We start from the raw sequence: 16,832 nt of genomic DNA, 5'->3' as shown, positions 1-16,832 counted from the left end.
CAACACCCACTGGACACATGTTTGACTTTGTGCCGGCTATGTGGACACAGCTTTCGCTTCGGTTATACAAGGGCTGAATGGCCCCCAGTAGCGACACGGGTAGCCTATCCAATATTCCCACAGTACCCCCTACACAACTTCCTGTGGAACATGGTTGTAAGCATTCTCCAAGTCCACAAAATGCATGCACATCTATCTATCTATCTATCTATCTATCTATCTATCTATCTATCTACCTTTTTGGCTGTCTTCAGTGGGAACATGGAGCATAGTGGATCAGGTAAAGTATTTGGCCTTGTGGTATTAACTACTGCTGGAATAGAAGGGAAATCTAAGAAAATTGACATAATCATTGATTAAGCAAGGAGAGACGTGTTCAGGCTCTCTCTCAAAAACCTAGAAAACAGAGAATATATAGAAGAGTATGAAATGGGTGGAAAGGGGTCGTGAGATTTTAGTTAAAATCCAGTAGTTGGCGATAGTGCAACATTGTGGATGCAAACCATCATTAAAATCAAAGAAGAAGAAGACGAAGTTGCGTTCTGTAAGGGTCATGTTTGCTTTGCAAATATTTCCCGTTTTGATTTACTTCACATTCCGAGACATTAAACTCTGTGTCAGCCGTGTGTGTGCACGTTACTCAGCGTGTGTAAACACAACAGTGCGAGTCTGGAGGTGCAAAGTCAGCTGGATCACTGAAATCAGGTGAGCTTTGGTGACCAGACTGCATTCCTTCTTTTCGGAGCATGTTAGTTTATATGCGTGGTTATTACTGCAAAACACGCACTTTCTGTCCAGAATAGGAGAGAACATCCTAGCGGAGTGGAGGGTGTTGTGGAAACTTCGAGTCCTATTTATACATTTTCCTCGCATTTTAGGATGCATAATAATCCACCTCATTCCTTTGACACTGTGTCATGATCTATATGAGCTTATTATTCTACTATGAGTATTAGGCCTGTTGCTTATCACTGTTGTTGTGATGTGGTATTGTAATATTTATCATTATATATTTCGAGGAGTGGAGAAGAAAATGTCATGCATTTGTCACTCCACATGTAGGTCAGCATACAATAGCAAAAGATACACATTTTTGTCATTTCTAATCTTGTTTTTAATAGCTAATTAAAAGAATAATCAGTGGCAGGATAATGTAATACAGTCAGGGTAATTAACTTTGATCACAACTTTTGTTGAAATTGTGATATGAATATGGAAACTATAGCAAAAAGAGTTGTAAAAAGTAGCTTAGTATATTTACACTAGTAACTACTGTGATTAAATAAGTTCTGGGATACTCGTACTTTAGTTGATTTTTTTATGCCTCTTCCTTTTCACTCCACCACATTTACAGCTTACTTACTTTAAAATTCTTGATCAGTATGTAAAATGTGATATAAAATGTTACTGTATTTACAGATGTGTTCTTACACATCTCAACAATAAAAAAAGGAACATTAATATAATTAGAGAATAAACATATTGTAACTTTGTAACAAGTGTTTTTATTCTTGAGACTTTTTTTTCTCGTTTATTTTTTATCAGGGACCATGTAGAGAGAACGTTGGACTGAACAGAGTAAAGATGCACTGTGCCAGATTATAGCTTTTTAGCTAGTTTCCATCTGCAGTCCCTGAAGTGTTGATTACATCTATACAAATGCAATATTGCTACTTTTTGCAAAAGTAAAGGGCACTTTTGTAAAGTACACTCCACATTTTTCAGAACTTAGCCAGTCATAAATTAGCTTATTATAACTGTTTTCCAACACATGGTTTGGAAGTTATTTAGGCCAAAGGTGTGAGGGGGAGCAACCCTGAGTCTGACAAACCTTTGCAGCAGATCAGTTGTAAGGTTTAATGTGTAACCTCCACTCACTGGACAGATTGACGTTATTTCACCAAACAGACGTGACTCTGCAATGTTTCATGTATCTTGAAGTTTGACCTCCACTCATTTCTTTTTTAAAGGGGAGACAGAAACACCACAATGGTCAGAGCTCATGTGTGTACTACAATACGGCAGCTCATAGAAACCAAGATGATACCATGCATCAGTGTACACCGGAGCCTGGCATGTTTGCATCGTGCTGTGGGTAAGATTGTTGTTCTTTATTGTGTTGTTATTTGAGACGTTTGTGAGTTGGGCAGTGAAATCTACTTTGACTCTGAGTAAATGTGTTACTATAATACTGCAGGTCTACATCTGCTGCTTTTATATGAAGGTCTGAGCCTCAGATAATCTGATTTTCCCTTCAGCCACTGCTGTTCCAAATGTAAAATAATCACAAAGAAATTCTAGAAATGAAGCAAAAATAATTTCAGGAATACTTTTGAAACTATAAATGATTTCCTGCCATCTCCACCAGGGAGGTTGTGTTTTCTGCACGATTTCTCTTTATGATTGTTTGTAAGAGAGCAGCTCAAAAACCTGTTGAGAGATACACTGCCTGGCCAGAAAAAAAGTCACCACCAAAAAAAAAGGTCATACACTCTAATATTTCGTTGGACCGCCTTTAGCTTTGATTACGGCACGCATTCGCTGTGGCATTGTTTCGATAAGCTTCTGCAATGTCACAAGATTTATTTCCATCCAGTGTTGCATTAATTTTTCACCAAGATCTTGCATTGATGATGGTAGAGTCTGACCGCTGCGCAAAGCCTTCTCCAGCACATCCCAAAGATTCTCAATGGGGTTAAGGTCTGGACTCTGTGGTGGCCAATCCATGTGTGAAAATGATGTCTCATGCTCCCTGAACCAGTCTTTCACAATTTGAGCCCCATGAATCCTGGCATTGTCATCTTGGAATATGCCCGTGCCATCAGGGAAGAAAAAATCCATTGATGGAATAACCTGGTCATTCAGTATATTCAGGCAGTCAGCTGACCTCATTCTTTGAGCACATACTGTTGCTGAACCTAGACCTGACCAACTGCAGCAACCCCAGATCATAACACTGCCCCCACAGGCTTGTACAGTAGGCACTAGGCATGATGGGTGCATCACTTCATCTGCCTCTCTTCTTACCCTGATGCGCCCATCACTCTGGAACAGGGTAAATCTGGACTCATCAGACCACATGACCTTCTTCCATTGCTCCAGAGTCCAATCTTTATGCTCCCTAGCAAATTGAAGCCTTTTTTTCCGGTTAGCCTCACTGATTAGTGGTTTTCTTAAGGCTACACAGCTGTTCAGTCCCAATCCCTTGAGTTCCCTTCGCATTGTGCGTGTGGAAATGCTCTTACTTTCACTATTAAACATAGCCCTGAGTTCTACTGTTGTTTTTCTTCAATTTGATCTCACCAAACGTTTAAGTGATCGCCGATCACGATCATTGAGGATTTTTTTCCGGCCACATTTCTTTCTCAAAGACGATGGGTCCCCACTATCCTTCCAGTTTTTAATAATGCGTTGGACAGTTCTTAACCCAATTTTAGTAGTTTCTGCAATCTCCTTAGATGTTTTCTCTGCTTGATGCATGCCAATGATTTGACCCTTCTCAAACAGACTAACATCTTTTCCATGACCACGGGATGTGTCTTTCGACATGGTTGTTTAGGAAATGAGAAGCAACTCATTGCACCAGTTGGGGTTAAATAACTTGTTGCCAGCTGAAAGATAATCGCCCATGCAGTAATTATCCAATAGGAGGCTCGTACCTATTTGCTTAGTTAAATCCAGGTGGCGACTTTTTTTTTGGCCAGGCAGTGTATCTGTAGAATTTGATGTAACATACGACCACAGGTCAGGGAACAAGTTATCAATTTAAGTTGCTAAACCAGGGATTTTTTTAATGATATTTGCGCACATTTCAAAATATCATTAAAAAACCTTATTGCTATTCTGCCATGGACTACTGCTCTGAAAACAGTCTCCTCATTGACTATAGTTAGGTACATTTTGATGCAGAAACATACAGTTCAGTAGTAAAGGAGGCTGACTTCAGGTCAGGTCATGGTTGTCTATTAACCGTAAGTTTAGTGATTGATTCCCAGTTCCTCATGTCCACATGTTAAAGTGACCTTAAGCTGGACCAGGGCTTCTCAAGCTTTTGTTATTTAAGGCACACTTCTGATTATTAAAGTACTTCAGTGGACCCCTGAATAAACTGGAGCATAATGTTAGCTAGTGAACACTGGCAAAACATGTTTGTCTCTCCTAGGCTTGGGCAGTATCTATTTTTTCATACCTTAGTGAAATTTCATGGTATATGGTATGTGAAGATATTGTGTGTGGTGTTGCCACAACCCTACCCGACCACTCCCCACTGGCAACTTAGCTGTGTTTCAGTCTAATAAATACACTAAATATCCTCAAAAATGCCAAGGAATGTAATATTCTTACACTTACTTTTCTTATTTAACAGCAAAATACAACATATACCCTCTGAATTTGGGTTTACCTCTTTTACCAAAGTAAGACTAGCTTCACTGCCTTGTTAACTCATAGTTCAGTCAGGAACACTTTAGTCAAAGGAAACTTTATTTCGATTTTCAATTTTAATATTTGGCGGTATAGCTTTGTTCTGGGGCCTCTATGCCTTTCCTCAGGCCTATGCAGAAAGCCTCTTCCATGCGCCTACGTGGAAAGCGTAAGGTGGAGAGAGCACACCTCTCCGCCCCTCTGTGTGCCTACGTGGAAAGCCCTAAGGCGGAGAGAGCAAACCTGTCTGCCCTTCCACGTGCAAATGAGGAAAGCCTTGAGGCAGAGAGAGCACACCTCCCTGCCTTTCCATGCGCCTACATGGAAAGCCTAAGCAGGGAGAGCAGCAGCAAAGACCCCACGGGAACAGAACAGATGACATTGATAAATCAGACACAGCATGAAAAGGAGGAGCTGGGGTGGAGGCATGTTGCAAAGCAGCTTGCAGAGGAAGCAACAACAGTAGGCAGGCCAGAGCAGGTTAAATAGGGCGTCCTGAATGAGATTTGCCAGTTGGTTGCATAGAGAGCAATCATGTGATCTATCAGCTGACTCCCTTCCATCATTCAGCTGCTCAATCAGTTGATTGGGCTGTTTGAGATCAACTGATGTAACTGGGATGTGAGCTGATCTTGACATCGTGTCCTGCCTGAACTAACGCTATGCTCAATTAAAACACTCCCCATACAACCTTGACAGAAACAAAATAAAACCCACCAAAGCCATGTTGGTTAGTCTTGTTAGTTATTTAGTTCATTAGTCCACTGCTCCAGCAAACAACAGCTGTGGACTGATCAAAATTATCCCTCAATTCACTGCGTTAGATGTGAAAATATACTTTTTCCTCTGTGTCTCTCTGTTGTTTTTGGCCGGCTGTTTACAGTGCTGTTAACGTAATCCCTAACTCTCTCCACCGGTCACCATGTTTTTCATTTATGTTAAGTCTTGAGCACATTTAGATTTAAAAATAATTAGCTTTGTAAATTACAAAGAAAAAAAAAAATCAAACCATTTGGCAGGACCTCCTAAGGCCCACTCTGTGGCACTCCGGGGTCCACCAGAAAGTTGCTGAGCCGCTCAAGAAACCTAAAATTGCTCCCAGTGGCTGTGTATGGAGGGAAGTAAGTAAGTGACAAATGGACAAAAAATTTTGCCATATGCATGAAAAATCTAGAATTTCTCCACATCAAGGTCTGTTGGATCTTTATCAGCCCTCTGATACTTGATACAAAATCTAATACTTTGACATCAGAGCATTTGAATTAAATTATCATCTGCAATACCTCTCAGAGTTTCTTTTGTAAAACTTTAAAGTTCACAGGTATATTTTTCTTCTAGGTGGAGTTCGGTGGAAGAGCAGCTTTAGACCAGCCCCTCTATTGACAGCTGCTCCTGCTCGTGCCCTCGTAGATGAACCGATCAGCATTAAAGGACGTTTCCTGCCCCCACACAGTCCTGTCACAGTGTGTGCACAAATGCACAGTGATGATGGTGAGCTGTGGGAGGCATTCGCCCATTGTAACACAAATTCAGATGGCACTGTCAACTGTGAGTCACACTGAGTTTCATAGTACAGTATATTATGTGTTGGATTATATGTAATGCTGTTGTAATGTTATTACCACAAATGTAATGTATTAACTTGTTACAATTTAGTTTACAGACATAAAACAGGAATTCAAGTAAAGGTTAGAAAATGCCATGAATTATGTGAGATTAACACTAAATTCTATTTCACTGACCCGCCATTCAGGTAGATAAGTGTTCACGTCTCTTTTAATAAAACTTAAACAGTTACTCAAAATTAAAAAGAGATATGAACTACTTAAAGAGCAACTAAGCTGAATCAAGTGTTACGTTTTAACTAATAGAGCTATTAAGTATGGTTGATGAATGTTACAAGTTAAAAGGACAGTTCACCCCAAAATCAAAGATACATATTTTTCCTCTTATTAGTAGTGCTATTTATCAGTCTAGATTGTTTTATTGTGAGTTGCCATGTGTTGAAGATATCTGCTGTAAAGATGTCTGCCCTCTCTCAAATATAATGGAACTAGACGGCACTCGGCTTGTGGTGCTTAAAGGGCCAGTGTGTAAAATGGGTTGAAAACCGTTGAAAACAGTGACATCAGTGGTCAAATTCTAGATTGCAGGGCTCACTCGCTCACCCCTCCCGTCGGGTAAATGACGGTGGCCTCGTAGGGACAAAAAGCCTTGCGCACAAGTTTTTCAGGAGTAGGTCTATCTAGCGACGAGGTGAATGTTTATTTAGAAATCTAAACCATGTTACCATATTGTAATGAATCCCTCACGAGCAGGAGACCAGAGGAGCGTTCGGGAAAAAGGCCGGTTTATTTGAGCACTCCAGAAACTCTGGTAACACTCCACTCCGTCCCAAATTCTGACTCTTCTGGCGTAACAGACACACTTAATAACTTTACACACATACTCGTTTACGATACTAAGTGGGGACCCCCCCTCCCCTCTCTGCTCCACCATACACTTGTATAAACATATTAATGGGTAGAATATTCAGATTCAGATTCAGATTCAGATTTGACAATAAACCATGCTAAATATTACACACTGGCCCTTTAACATTAGTGTCTCTTTCCAGAAGTCATGACGTGATTACTTAAGATAAACCACACCCCTTGTTGTGAGCAGTTTCACATAGGAACTATTTTCTCTCTGCTGAACTACACTTTCCAACATCAAATAGTATCACTACACAGAAGGAAGCGTTCATCTACTGCTAGCTCACTTAGCACCGTTGCGCAAGCTAACGTTGAGGCCCAGACACACCAAACGGACATTAAAGAACCAGTGGAAACAAAAGCCAACTGTTGCGTCACCTTACGGCAGTGTCTTGGCCAAAAAATTACACAAGCACACACCGCAAAGACTATAGCCGACGGTCAACCAGCATGAAAGTTCTGCACCTACATGAGAGGAAATAATTCTCCACACCACCAGACAGTGGTTTTCTGTATTTGTCATTCAAATAGGGGAACCGAAAGACCATCTTGGCACCAGTTAGCCAGTTAGCACATTAACAACACCACCCAATGTTGAAAGAACAGAACATATTTACTGTGCACCAGTGAACAATAACACAAACTATCATGAAACACTTGCTCAATGGCTCAAGAAAAGCAATCTTGTCTTATATAACAAGTTTGCTCTTGTCCATGAGTAGATGCACGCTTCCTTCTGCACAGTGTTACAGTATAGTTTGGTAGAAAGAAAATAGTTCCTACTGAAGCTGTCACACAGTTAATTTTTTTAAATTGCAATTAATCGCTGAATTTCAACAGTTAATCGTAAATAATCACACTTTTTTATCACAGGTTTGAAATTTCAGAACTTTGCATTTTAAAACAGTTTTTAAGTCCATATGAACAACGTGAGTGTTTTGATTGGGAATCAAATTAATGCAAAGAAATGTACTTTATGATCTTGAGTTTTAGATTTATTTCTTAAAAATCAGTGCTGAGCTGTTACAACAATGTGGTCGAAGAGGCAAAATGGCAGCACACAATTAGCCATCTGAGCCCCACATATTGTAGACCCATGTTTTTTTCTTTTTTGGGAGGGGGCTGGGGACATTTTGGGGGAGATAACAGGTCAACAATATATGGCACATATGTCACCTGAGAGGTGGAAACGATTAATTTGAGATGCAGCTCAGCACTGTTTATCAAGTTTTTACATAGATATTTGATAAATATTGCGTGCAAAAAATGCATAATTTGTGCCCAATAATGCATGGGACCAGCATAAAGTGGGCATATTTGTAAAGGGGAGATTTATGGGTATCCACAGAACCTATTTTCATTCAGATATCTTGAGGTGAGAGGTAAGGAGACCCCTGTGAAAATGGCATTGCTGTTTTTCCCTCAACTAAATTTAAATTTGGAGCATTATTTATCCCACTTTTTGAGAAGCTAGCATAACATAGGAATATGTCTTAGGTCTTCTAGTTTCATATGATACCGGTATCATCACTCTAGCTCTGAAAATCATCCATCTATAGCCTCTGAAAGACAGGGGACAGCAAAAATAGCAGCACATGATTTAAAGAAAATCAACACATTTCGTTTAGACCATAATCGCATCGTAAGTAACGTGTTAATGCTGACAGCCCTAGTTCCTCCATGAAACTGCTCACAGCAATGTCTGTGGATTATCTTCAAATCAAATCAAATCAACTTTATTTATATGGCACTTTTCATACAACAGTAACACAAAGTGCCTCACAGAGGTTAAAAACAACAAAGATCCAAACAGAAAACAAAAAGAAAAGAGAAAACCCAACCCTCCCACCCAACAAAAAGCTATTTAGCTCATAAAATTGAGTTAGTAGCTAGGTAAGAATGATCTAAAACAGAGACATAAAATACATCAAAACTAAAACCTATAGGCTAACTAAAATAACAAAAGATAAAGGTTAAATGAGATAAGAATGTAAAAAGAGGAAGGGTAAGAATATAAAAAATAAATAAAAAATAGATAATAGATGGATAAATCGGTTATAAGAGGAATTTAAAATAGATAAATAAAGAGATCAGTTAAAAGCCTGATTAAAAAGATGAGTCTTGAGCCTCTTTTTAAAAACATCAACAGTCTCTGCAGCTCTGAGGTTCTCCAGCAGGCTGTTCCACAATCGGGGGCCATAATAATTAAATGCCGCCTCCTCGTGTGTTTTAGTCCTAACTTGTGGTATGGTTAAAAGGCCGGTGCCGGAGGACCTCAGGGTCCGCGAGGGTTGATATGGTAAAAGCAGGTCAGATAAATAAGAAGGCCCAAGACCGTTAAGACATTTAAAAACTAATAAAAGAACCTTAAAATCGATCCTGAAGCGCACGGGGAGCCAATGCAGCAATTTTAAAACTGGTGTAATGTGCTCCTGCCCTCTGGTCCTTGTCAGCACTCGTGCAGCTGAATTCTGTAATAATTGTAGATTTGAGATACTCTTTTTGGGAAGACCAAAGAGCAGGGCATTACAATAATCTAACCTACAGGAGATAAAAGCATGCATCAGCACCTCCGTGCTGGCCTGAGAGAGAAACGGGCGGACTCTGGCTATATTCTTAAGGTGGTAGAAACCTGCCTTTGTCATGTTTTTAATATGTGGAATAAAACAAAGCTCAGAGTCAAAAATCACACCCAGATTTTTTACAGATTGTGTTGGTTTAAAATCCTGTAGTTTTGGCAAAAGTTTCTCTCTCTGGCCTTCAGGACCAATGACTAAAACCTCTGTTTTGTCCTGGTTGAGCTGCAGGAAATTCGCTGCCATGCATGACTTTATATCTAAAATGCAGTTAAAAAGGGCATCAATTGGCCCTGTGTCATCAGGAGACACGGCGATGTACAGTTGCGTATCATCAGCATAACTATGAAAGCTGATGCCGAGTAACTGGGTCATGATTCTGCTATTCAAATGTATATTTTGGCACTTTTTGGTGGCTTTCAAGCCAAATGCCATCTAATCCCACTATACTGAAAAGAAGGCAGACATCTCTATGGCGGGATATCTCCAGCATTTGGTGACTCACACCAGAACAACGTTGATTAATAAATGGCACTAAAGTAAGAGGAAAAATATGTATCTTTGATTTTGGGATGAACTGTCCTTTTAACGAAAACAAATTTTAGAAATTAAATAATTTGAACCATTTAGATTTTTATGCAGGCAGCTGCTGATCTTCTCTCCTCTCTTTCTTTCTGTTTCTTCAATAGTGACCAGGGATCCTTCAATCGGGGGTTCATATTTGGGCTGTGAGCCGATGGGACTGTTCTGGGGACTGCAGCCGGCTCCTGGTTCAAGAGAAGGTTTAAGGCAGGTGGTGAAAACGAGCTCACTGAGAGCTAAAGAAACTTTAAAACAAGTTTGTGGCATCAAACCTGACTGTGTGTCGTCTGATACACTTGTAGCAAAGCTCAACATCTCTACCAACCCTTTTACTGTTATTGTTTCATTTCCTGACTGAAATGTGCTCTTTCTGACAGGCTGAGAAAGAAAAATGTAGAGACTCCATACGTAGTGCTCATGTCCTTAATGAAGGGCCACGTTTCACCCAGTGAGAGACAGAGCACCGAGCTGGCTGCTGTAACTACTGAGCGCTGGTACATGGCACCTGGTGTACAGAGAAAAGAGATTCGCCAGGATGGAGTTGTCGGGACGTTGTTTTTACCTCCTGGTGAGCACGAGATTTGAAGCATTCACTCACACATTTTAAGACTGCCCTGGACAAGCTGTATCCTCTGAACAGCACCTACTGTACTGATTTCCTGTAGGCCCTGGCCCATTTCCAGCCATGCTGGACTTGTGGGGAATGGGAGGAGGACTGGAGGAGTACCGCTCCGCACTTTTTGCATCCAGGGGCTATGCCAGCTTGTCCCTTGCCTACTTCAATCACAAAGATTTGCCTGGCCCGCGAAGCCAAATTAATGTTGGTGATCCATATTTCAAAGTAAGATGAGAGACTTTAACCTATTACTTGCTATGTTCTCTCTGCAACATGTGCATGTCTCACTTAAATAAAGCTCAGATTTACTTTAATGATTTTGTCATCACCTCAAAAATCCAAAAAAAAATGTTTTGTTTGTACAGTCAGCATATCACCTACTTCAAGATCATCGTCAGGTCTGTGCCGACAGAATTGGGATCATCGGTCTCTCCTATGGAGTCTACTTGACTCTTCGAATGGCCACTCAGATTGGTGTCAAAGTACGTCAGAAAGGTCTCTCTCTGTCATCTTTTTCTGAATTGACAGTTACATAGCGTACAATACATACATACAGTACAGGCCAAAAGTTTGGACACACCTTCTCATTCAATGTGTTTTCTTTATTTTCATGACTATTTACATTGTAGATTCTCACTGAAGGCATCAAAACTATGAATGAACACATGTGGAGTTATGTACTTAACAAAAAAAGGTGAAATAACTGAAAACATGTTTTATATTCTAGTTTCTTCAAAATAGCCACCCTTTGCTCTGATTACTGCTTTGCACACTCTTGGCATTCTCTCCATGAGCTTCAAGAGGTAGTCACCTGAAATGGTTTCCACTTCACAGGTGTGCCTTATCAGGGTTAATTAGTGGAATTTCTTGCTTTATCAATGGGGTTGGGAGCATCAGTTGTGTTGTGCAGAAGTCAGGTTAATACACAGCCGACAGCCCTATTGGACAACTGTTAAAAAATTCATATTATGGCAAGAACCAATCAGCTAACTAAAGAAAAACGAGTGGCCATCATTACTTTAAGAAATGAAGGTCAGTCAGTCCGGAAAATTGCAAAAACTTTAAATGTGTCCCCAAGTGGAGTCGCAAAAACCATCAAGCGCTACAACGAAACTGGCACACATGAGGACCGACCCAGGAAAGGAAGACCAAGAGTCACCTCTGCTTCTGAGGATAAGTTCATCCGAGTCACCAGCCTCAGAAATCGCAAGTTAACAGTAGCTCAGATCAGAGACCAGATGAATGCCACACAGAGTTCTAGCAGCAGACCCATCTCTAGAACAACTGTTAAGAGGAGACTGCGCCAATCAGGCCTTCATGGTCAAATAGCTGCTAGGAAACCACTGCTAAGGAGAGGCAACAAGCAGAAGAGATTTGTTTGGGCCAAGAAACACAAGGAATGGACATTAGACCAGTGGAAATCTGTGCTTTGGTCTGATGAGTCCAAATTTGAGATCTTTGGTTCCAACCGCCGTGTCTTTGTGAGACGCAGAAAAGGTGAACGGATGGATTCCACATGCCTGGTTCCCACTGTGAAGCATGGAGGAGGAGGTGTGATGGTGTGGGGGTGTTTTGCTGGTGACACTGTTGGGGATTTATTCAAAATTGAAGGCACACTGAACCAGCATGGCTACCACAGCATCCTGCAGCGACATGCCATCCCATCCGGTTTGCGTTTAGTTGGACGATCATTTATTTTTCAACAGGACAGTGACCCCAAACACACCTCCAGGCTGTGTAAGGGCTATTTGACCAAGAAGGAGAGTGATGGAGTGCTGCGGCAGATGACCTGGCCTCCACAGTCACCGCACCTGAACCCAATCGAGATGGTTTGGGGTGAGCTGGACCGCAGAGTGAAGGCAAAGGGGCCAACAAGTGCTAAACACCTCTGGGAACTCCTTCAAGACTGTTGGAAAACCATTTCAGGTGACTACCTCTTGAAGCTCATGGAGAGAATGCCAAGAGTGTGCAAAGCAGTAATCAGAGCAAAGGGTGGCTATTTTGAAGAAACTAGAATATAAAACATGTTTTCAGTTATTTCACCTTTTTTTGTTAAGTACATAACTCCACATGTGTTCATTCATAGTTTTGATGCCTTCAGTGAGAATCTACAATGTAAATAGTCATGAAAATAAAGAAAACGCATTGAATGAGAAGGTGTGTCCAAACTTTTGGCCTGTACTGTACATACTAAGCTTCATGTACATGAAATATCACAACTAGAATGAACAGCTATAAAAACACTATAGATATATAGTATAGGCTGAGGAATAGAGATTTTGGTGAGTTTACTTTGACTTTAAACAACTATTGTTCTCCCTTCCAGCCATCCTGTTTGATTTGTATCAGCGGCCCAGTAGGAAGCACCGTCAAGCTCTCAGATCCAGATGGCAGGACTGTAGACGTTGATAGGTAAATAGTAATTAGAGATGCAGCTTGTAGGATATTACTGTCATGACATCACTGTGGGGTTATTGCAGTAATCCCTTGGATCTGATCAGGTCTAGTATCAAGTGTGAAGTCTGTTGACAACAGTACTAGTTTTTGTCTTGTAGACTAACAGTTCATTGTTAATTTAATTGTCTAAATGATGGATAGCTAGTAAAATAGCTTTTTTGGTATTCAACCCAGACTTTATGAAGCTCAGAAGCAGAACATGTTAATCACACAGGATGTTTTCAAAATTTTCACCAAAGACAGATCAAAAAAATAATACGTGATGCATATTTCTCTGTCAACTTGTCCTTACAGTAACGAGAAATATAGGACGTATAATGATGAAGGCTATGTGAGTTTCAAAGACATCACCTTGCCTGCAAACCTTAATCCTAAGGGCAAAGTGAAGGTGAGGACTTAACAGTCAATATGCATATTGATATCTTGTATGGATGAACAAAACTTTGCTCCAGAACGACATCTTGTGTTTTCTTTCTTTCTTTTTTTGTCTTTTGCAGTTAGAGCACCTCACCTGTCCATTGTTGTACATAGTGGGTGAAGATGACCAGAACTCTTCAATCATAGAGAACGCAGATGTGGTAGACTGTCTTTTTTTTAACTTTTTTTCCCACTGTTGCAAATTATTGTTGTTGGAAAGCATTTATAAAGTATTCCTGGACAAATGTTCAGTGCAAACCATGTTGTTCATAGTATTTAGTTATATGTGGTCTTTGTTATGTCAAACATTTGAGCAGTCAAAGACACAATAACTTTAGTCGTAAATGAAAAAGATTTTTAAAGTTGTTAGCTGTGAGACTCACTGTAATGCTCTAGTATGCATGTGTTTATGAGCTCACTGCAGTGGCGCAGCTAGAATTTTTTTCTAAGGGTGGCCAGATGGGGCCACTGAATCTCTTGGGATGACACAGAATTGAAAAACCATTACTGAAGTTCAAGGATGCTATTAAGCTATTTTAGTATAGGCGAGCTGAAAACTGTTGATATGAGAGTTAAGGAATCACATACTGACATACTTAATTTTATGATTTTACAGTTGATGTACATAGACTAATACCTGCACAGTTAACATTTTGAGTTCCACAACAATCCTGTTTTAATGTGTTATGTACACCCCCAATTAAAAAAAAAGCTGGGACGCTGTATGAAACGTGAATAAAAACAGAATGCTATGATTTGCATATCTTCCAGATTGTTTCTGAAAATCATGGACGTTGTGTCCTCTGGGCTAAAGAGGAAAAGGACTGTCCAGATTGTTTCCAGCTCAAAGTTTAAAGCCAACATCTCTGATGGTATGTGGGTGTGTTAGAGCCCATGGCATCATGGGTAACTTGCACATCTTTGAGGGCTTTGTCAATGTCAAAGTCATATATCAAGCAAGAACGGGAAAGAATTTCACTTCACTGTTTCAAAACATCGACAATTAGTGTCCTCAGTTATCAAGGTGATATAATACAGGAGTAAATATGCTCCTGTCCCAACTTTTTTAGAATGTGTTGCAGGCATCAAATTCAGAATGAGTGTATATTTACAAAAAGCAATCAATTTAATCACATTGAACATTAAATATCTTGTCTTTGTACTGTATTCGATTGAATATAAGTCAAAAAGGATTTGCAAATCATTGCATTTGGTTTTTATTTAGGTCTTACATAGCGTCCCAACTTTTTTGGAAATGGGGTTGTATCTGCATGTGTTAGGCGATTCACTGATCTTCAGTTCATTGTCCTCTCTCTTAAAAAGACAAATATACAGCTTTAATATGAATGAGTACATTTATTGCGAGGAACACATCGTTGACTTGCAACAAGCCCTCTCAAGGAGACTTGTGGGTACCATAGAACCCATTTTCATTCAGATATCTTGAGGTGAGAGTTCAAGGGACCTCTTTGAAAAATGGTCATGCTAGTTTTTCCCTCACCAACAATGAGTAGCCCCCATACCAAAGGATGCCTTAGGTTGTGTAGTTTCACAACATACCACTATCTATTTAATCTAACTAGCTATCTTAAAATGAGGATGCAACAGCCTCTTAGAGACAGCAATGTCTTTAAGTAATTAATTTGCCAGAGGGGAGCCGTTATAGGAATTGTTTCAGGGTGGCCATGGCACCATTGGCTCACTGTAAAGTGTTTGGTTGTTGTTTTAGCTCTGTTTTATTGATCATCAGATCGAGGAGACCCTGAAGGCTGCAGGAAAATCCCATCTGTTCACCCGTGTGTCGTACCCCGGTGCTGGTCACCTGATTGAGCCACCTTACACACCACACACAAGAGCTTCCCTGTGGAGTGTCAAACCCAAAAAAAGTGAGCCCTGTCCCAGAGCTGCATTTTTTTGTTCAGCCAAATCCCATTTAATAACTCTTTTGATTGCATCGTTAATGTCAGACCAGCAAGTGTAATAGAAAGTATTTAACTATTATGGAAAATAATAGTGATAGTAAATCTGTCCTGCTTTGTTTCTCCTGCAGTGTTCACTCTGTGGGGAGGTCACCCTGCACCCCACGCTGCTGCCCAGGAAGATGCCTGGAAAAAGGTCCTGGATTTTATGGAAACTAATCTGAGACGATGAATCTTGACATTAAAAATATCTCATCACAGATGTGATGGAAAATGCTTCATGTCTCTGAGTTTTACATTCAGAGAAGTGAGGGGGGGGAAGACTTTTAAGATAAAAAGGACCTCCCAGAACTAATTAATATAAACTGAATCTGAATGGTGCCTTGCTATGAACCTTGACTCTGTCGCTCCTCTTACAACCAGAGAATGCACTTGGATGAAATCAGCGCCATGGTTGTCAGAGGGCACTCAAATGGGTTTGAGAAAGGCTTGAATGTTGGTGGTGTATGAAAAGGAGACTGTTCGCCTTGCCTGGGTCAAGTGTTTTAAGTAGTATAAATGTGTATTCTCAGCTGCTATGACAACATGTTTTTCTTACCTGATTAACATCAATAAAAATAATCCAGTTTCTGTTTGATGCTGTTGTTAATCAGATACAGAATACCCCTGCCAATAGCTCTTCATTCAATGCTGGTGATTTTCTGAAATTTTTTCAAGTAGGATTGACTCAGTTAGAGATAAAATTACTGGTTAACACTCCTCTCAGAATGACGGCTATGAACTTTCCAATACTTTGACCTATGTGGACGCTGAGGTTTGGACCAACGGGACCCTTCCACAGTTTGAAATAATTTCCCTTTAGGACTATACCAGTGTGGTAACTGCTTCCAAATCTACAGCCTGTATATTAGATCCTATATTGTCTGATCCAGTGATACTCAACTTGTGGGCCAAACCTTGTCCACATTAGGGTGCCAGGGTGGCCCGCTGACCAGTCTAGAGATTTTATTTTTCATAGTTTGAATGAAGATAAGGTGCTAGAGTGCAGAAAAAACATCAAAATAATACTTATTTTATTAAAAAAGGGAGGGGGGGGGGGGGGGCTTCAAATGCTCTGAGTGTGCTTAAATCCTAGACATGCCCCTGCGTACACCTGACCTGTGGATTTGCCTCTTCGCAAGATGAATAAGGACATCAAATGTTGAAAGGTTTAAGACAGGCAGTTAATTTATTATACACTCATGTCATATTGCAAAAGTGGCCCCCAGGCAAAACAAGTTGAGTATTCCTGCTAAAATCTAAAAGGACCTATTTCCTGGATAGAGTAGTCAGATTATTGAAATTATTATCAAAGTCACTTTCTACA

The 16,832-nt window shown here is 40.3% G+C and overlaps 1 protein-coding gene across 3 annotated transcripts; it reads left to right on the top strand.

The window, feature by feature from the left end:
• Positions 1-505: 505 nt before the first annotated feature.
• LOC117256459 (bile acid-CoA:amino acid N-acyltransferase-like) lies at positions 506-16,096 on the top strand. Of its 3 annotated transcripts, none has more exons than XM_033625887.2 (12): positions 506-705; positions 1,971-2,095; positions 5,761-5,913; positions 10,165-10,264; positions 10,435-10,625; positions 10,723-10,898; positions 11,039-11,155; positions 13,000-13,085; positions 13,425-13,518; positions 13,628-13,708; positions 15,298-15,433; positions 15,598-16,096. In XM_033625887.2, exons 1-12 carry the CDS (start codon positions 554-556, stop codon positions 15,696-15,698), a joined length of 1,512 nt encoding a protein of 503 aa, XP_033481778.1. In that variant the 5' UTR covers positions 506-553; the 3' UTR covers positions 15,699-16,096. The 3 variants fall into 3 exon arrangements, with proteins under 3 accessions (XP_033481778.1, XP_033481777.1, XP_033481779.1); XM_033625886.2 differs by having other exon boundaries at positions 5,761-5,970; XM_033625888.2 differs by lacking the exon at positions 15,598-16,096 and adding an exon at positions 14,319-14,419 and having other exon boundaries at positions 5,761-5,970.
• Positions 16,097-16,832: the final 736 nt, after the last annotated feature.

Source organism: Epinephelus lanceolatus, chromosome 1 (genome assembly GCF_041903045.1).
Source record: "Epinephelus lanceolatus isolate andai-2023 chromosome 1, ASM4190304v1, whole genome shotgun sequence".
NCBI classification, from domain to species: Eukaryota; Metazoa; Chordata; class Actinopteri; order Perciformes; family Serranidae; genus Epinephelus; species Epinephelus lanceolatus.
The sequence above is the reverse complement of the archived record's forward strand: the minus strand, read 5'-3'. Positions and strand labels throughout refer to the sequence as shown.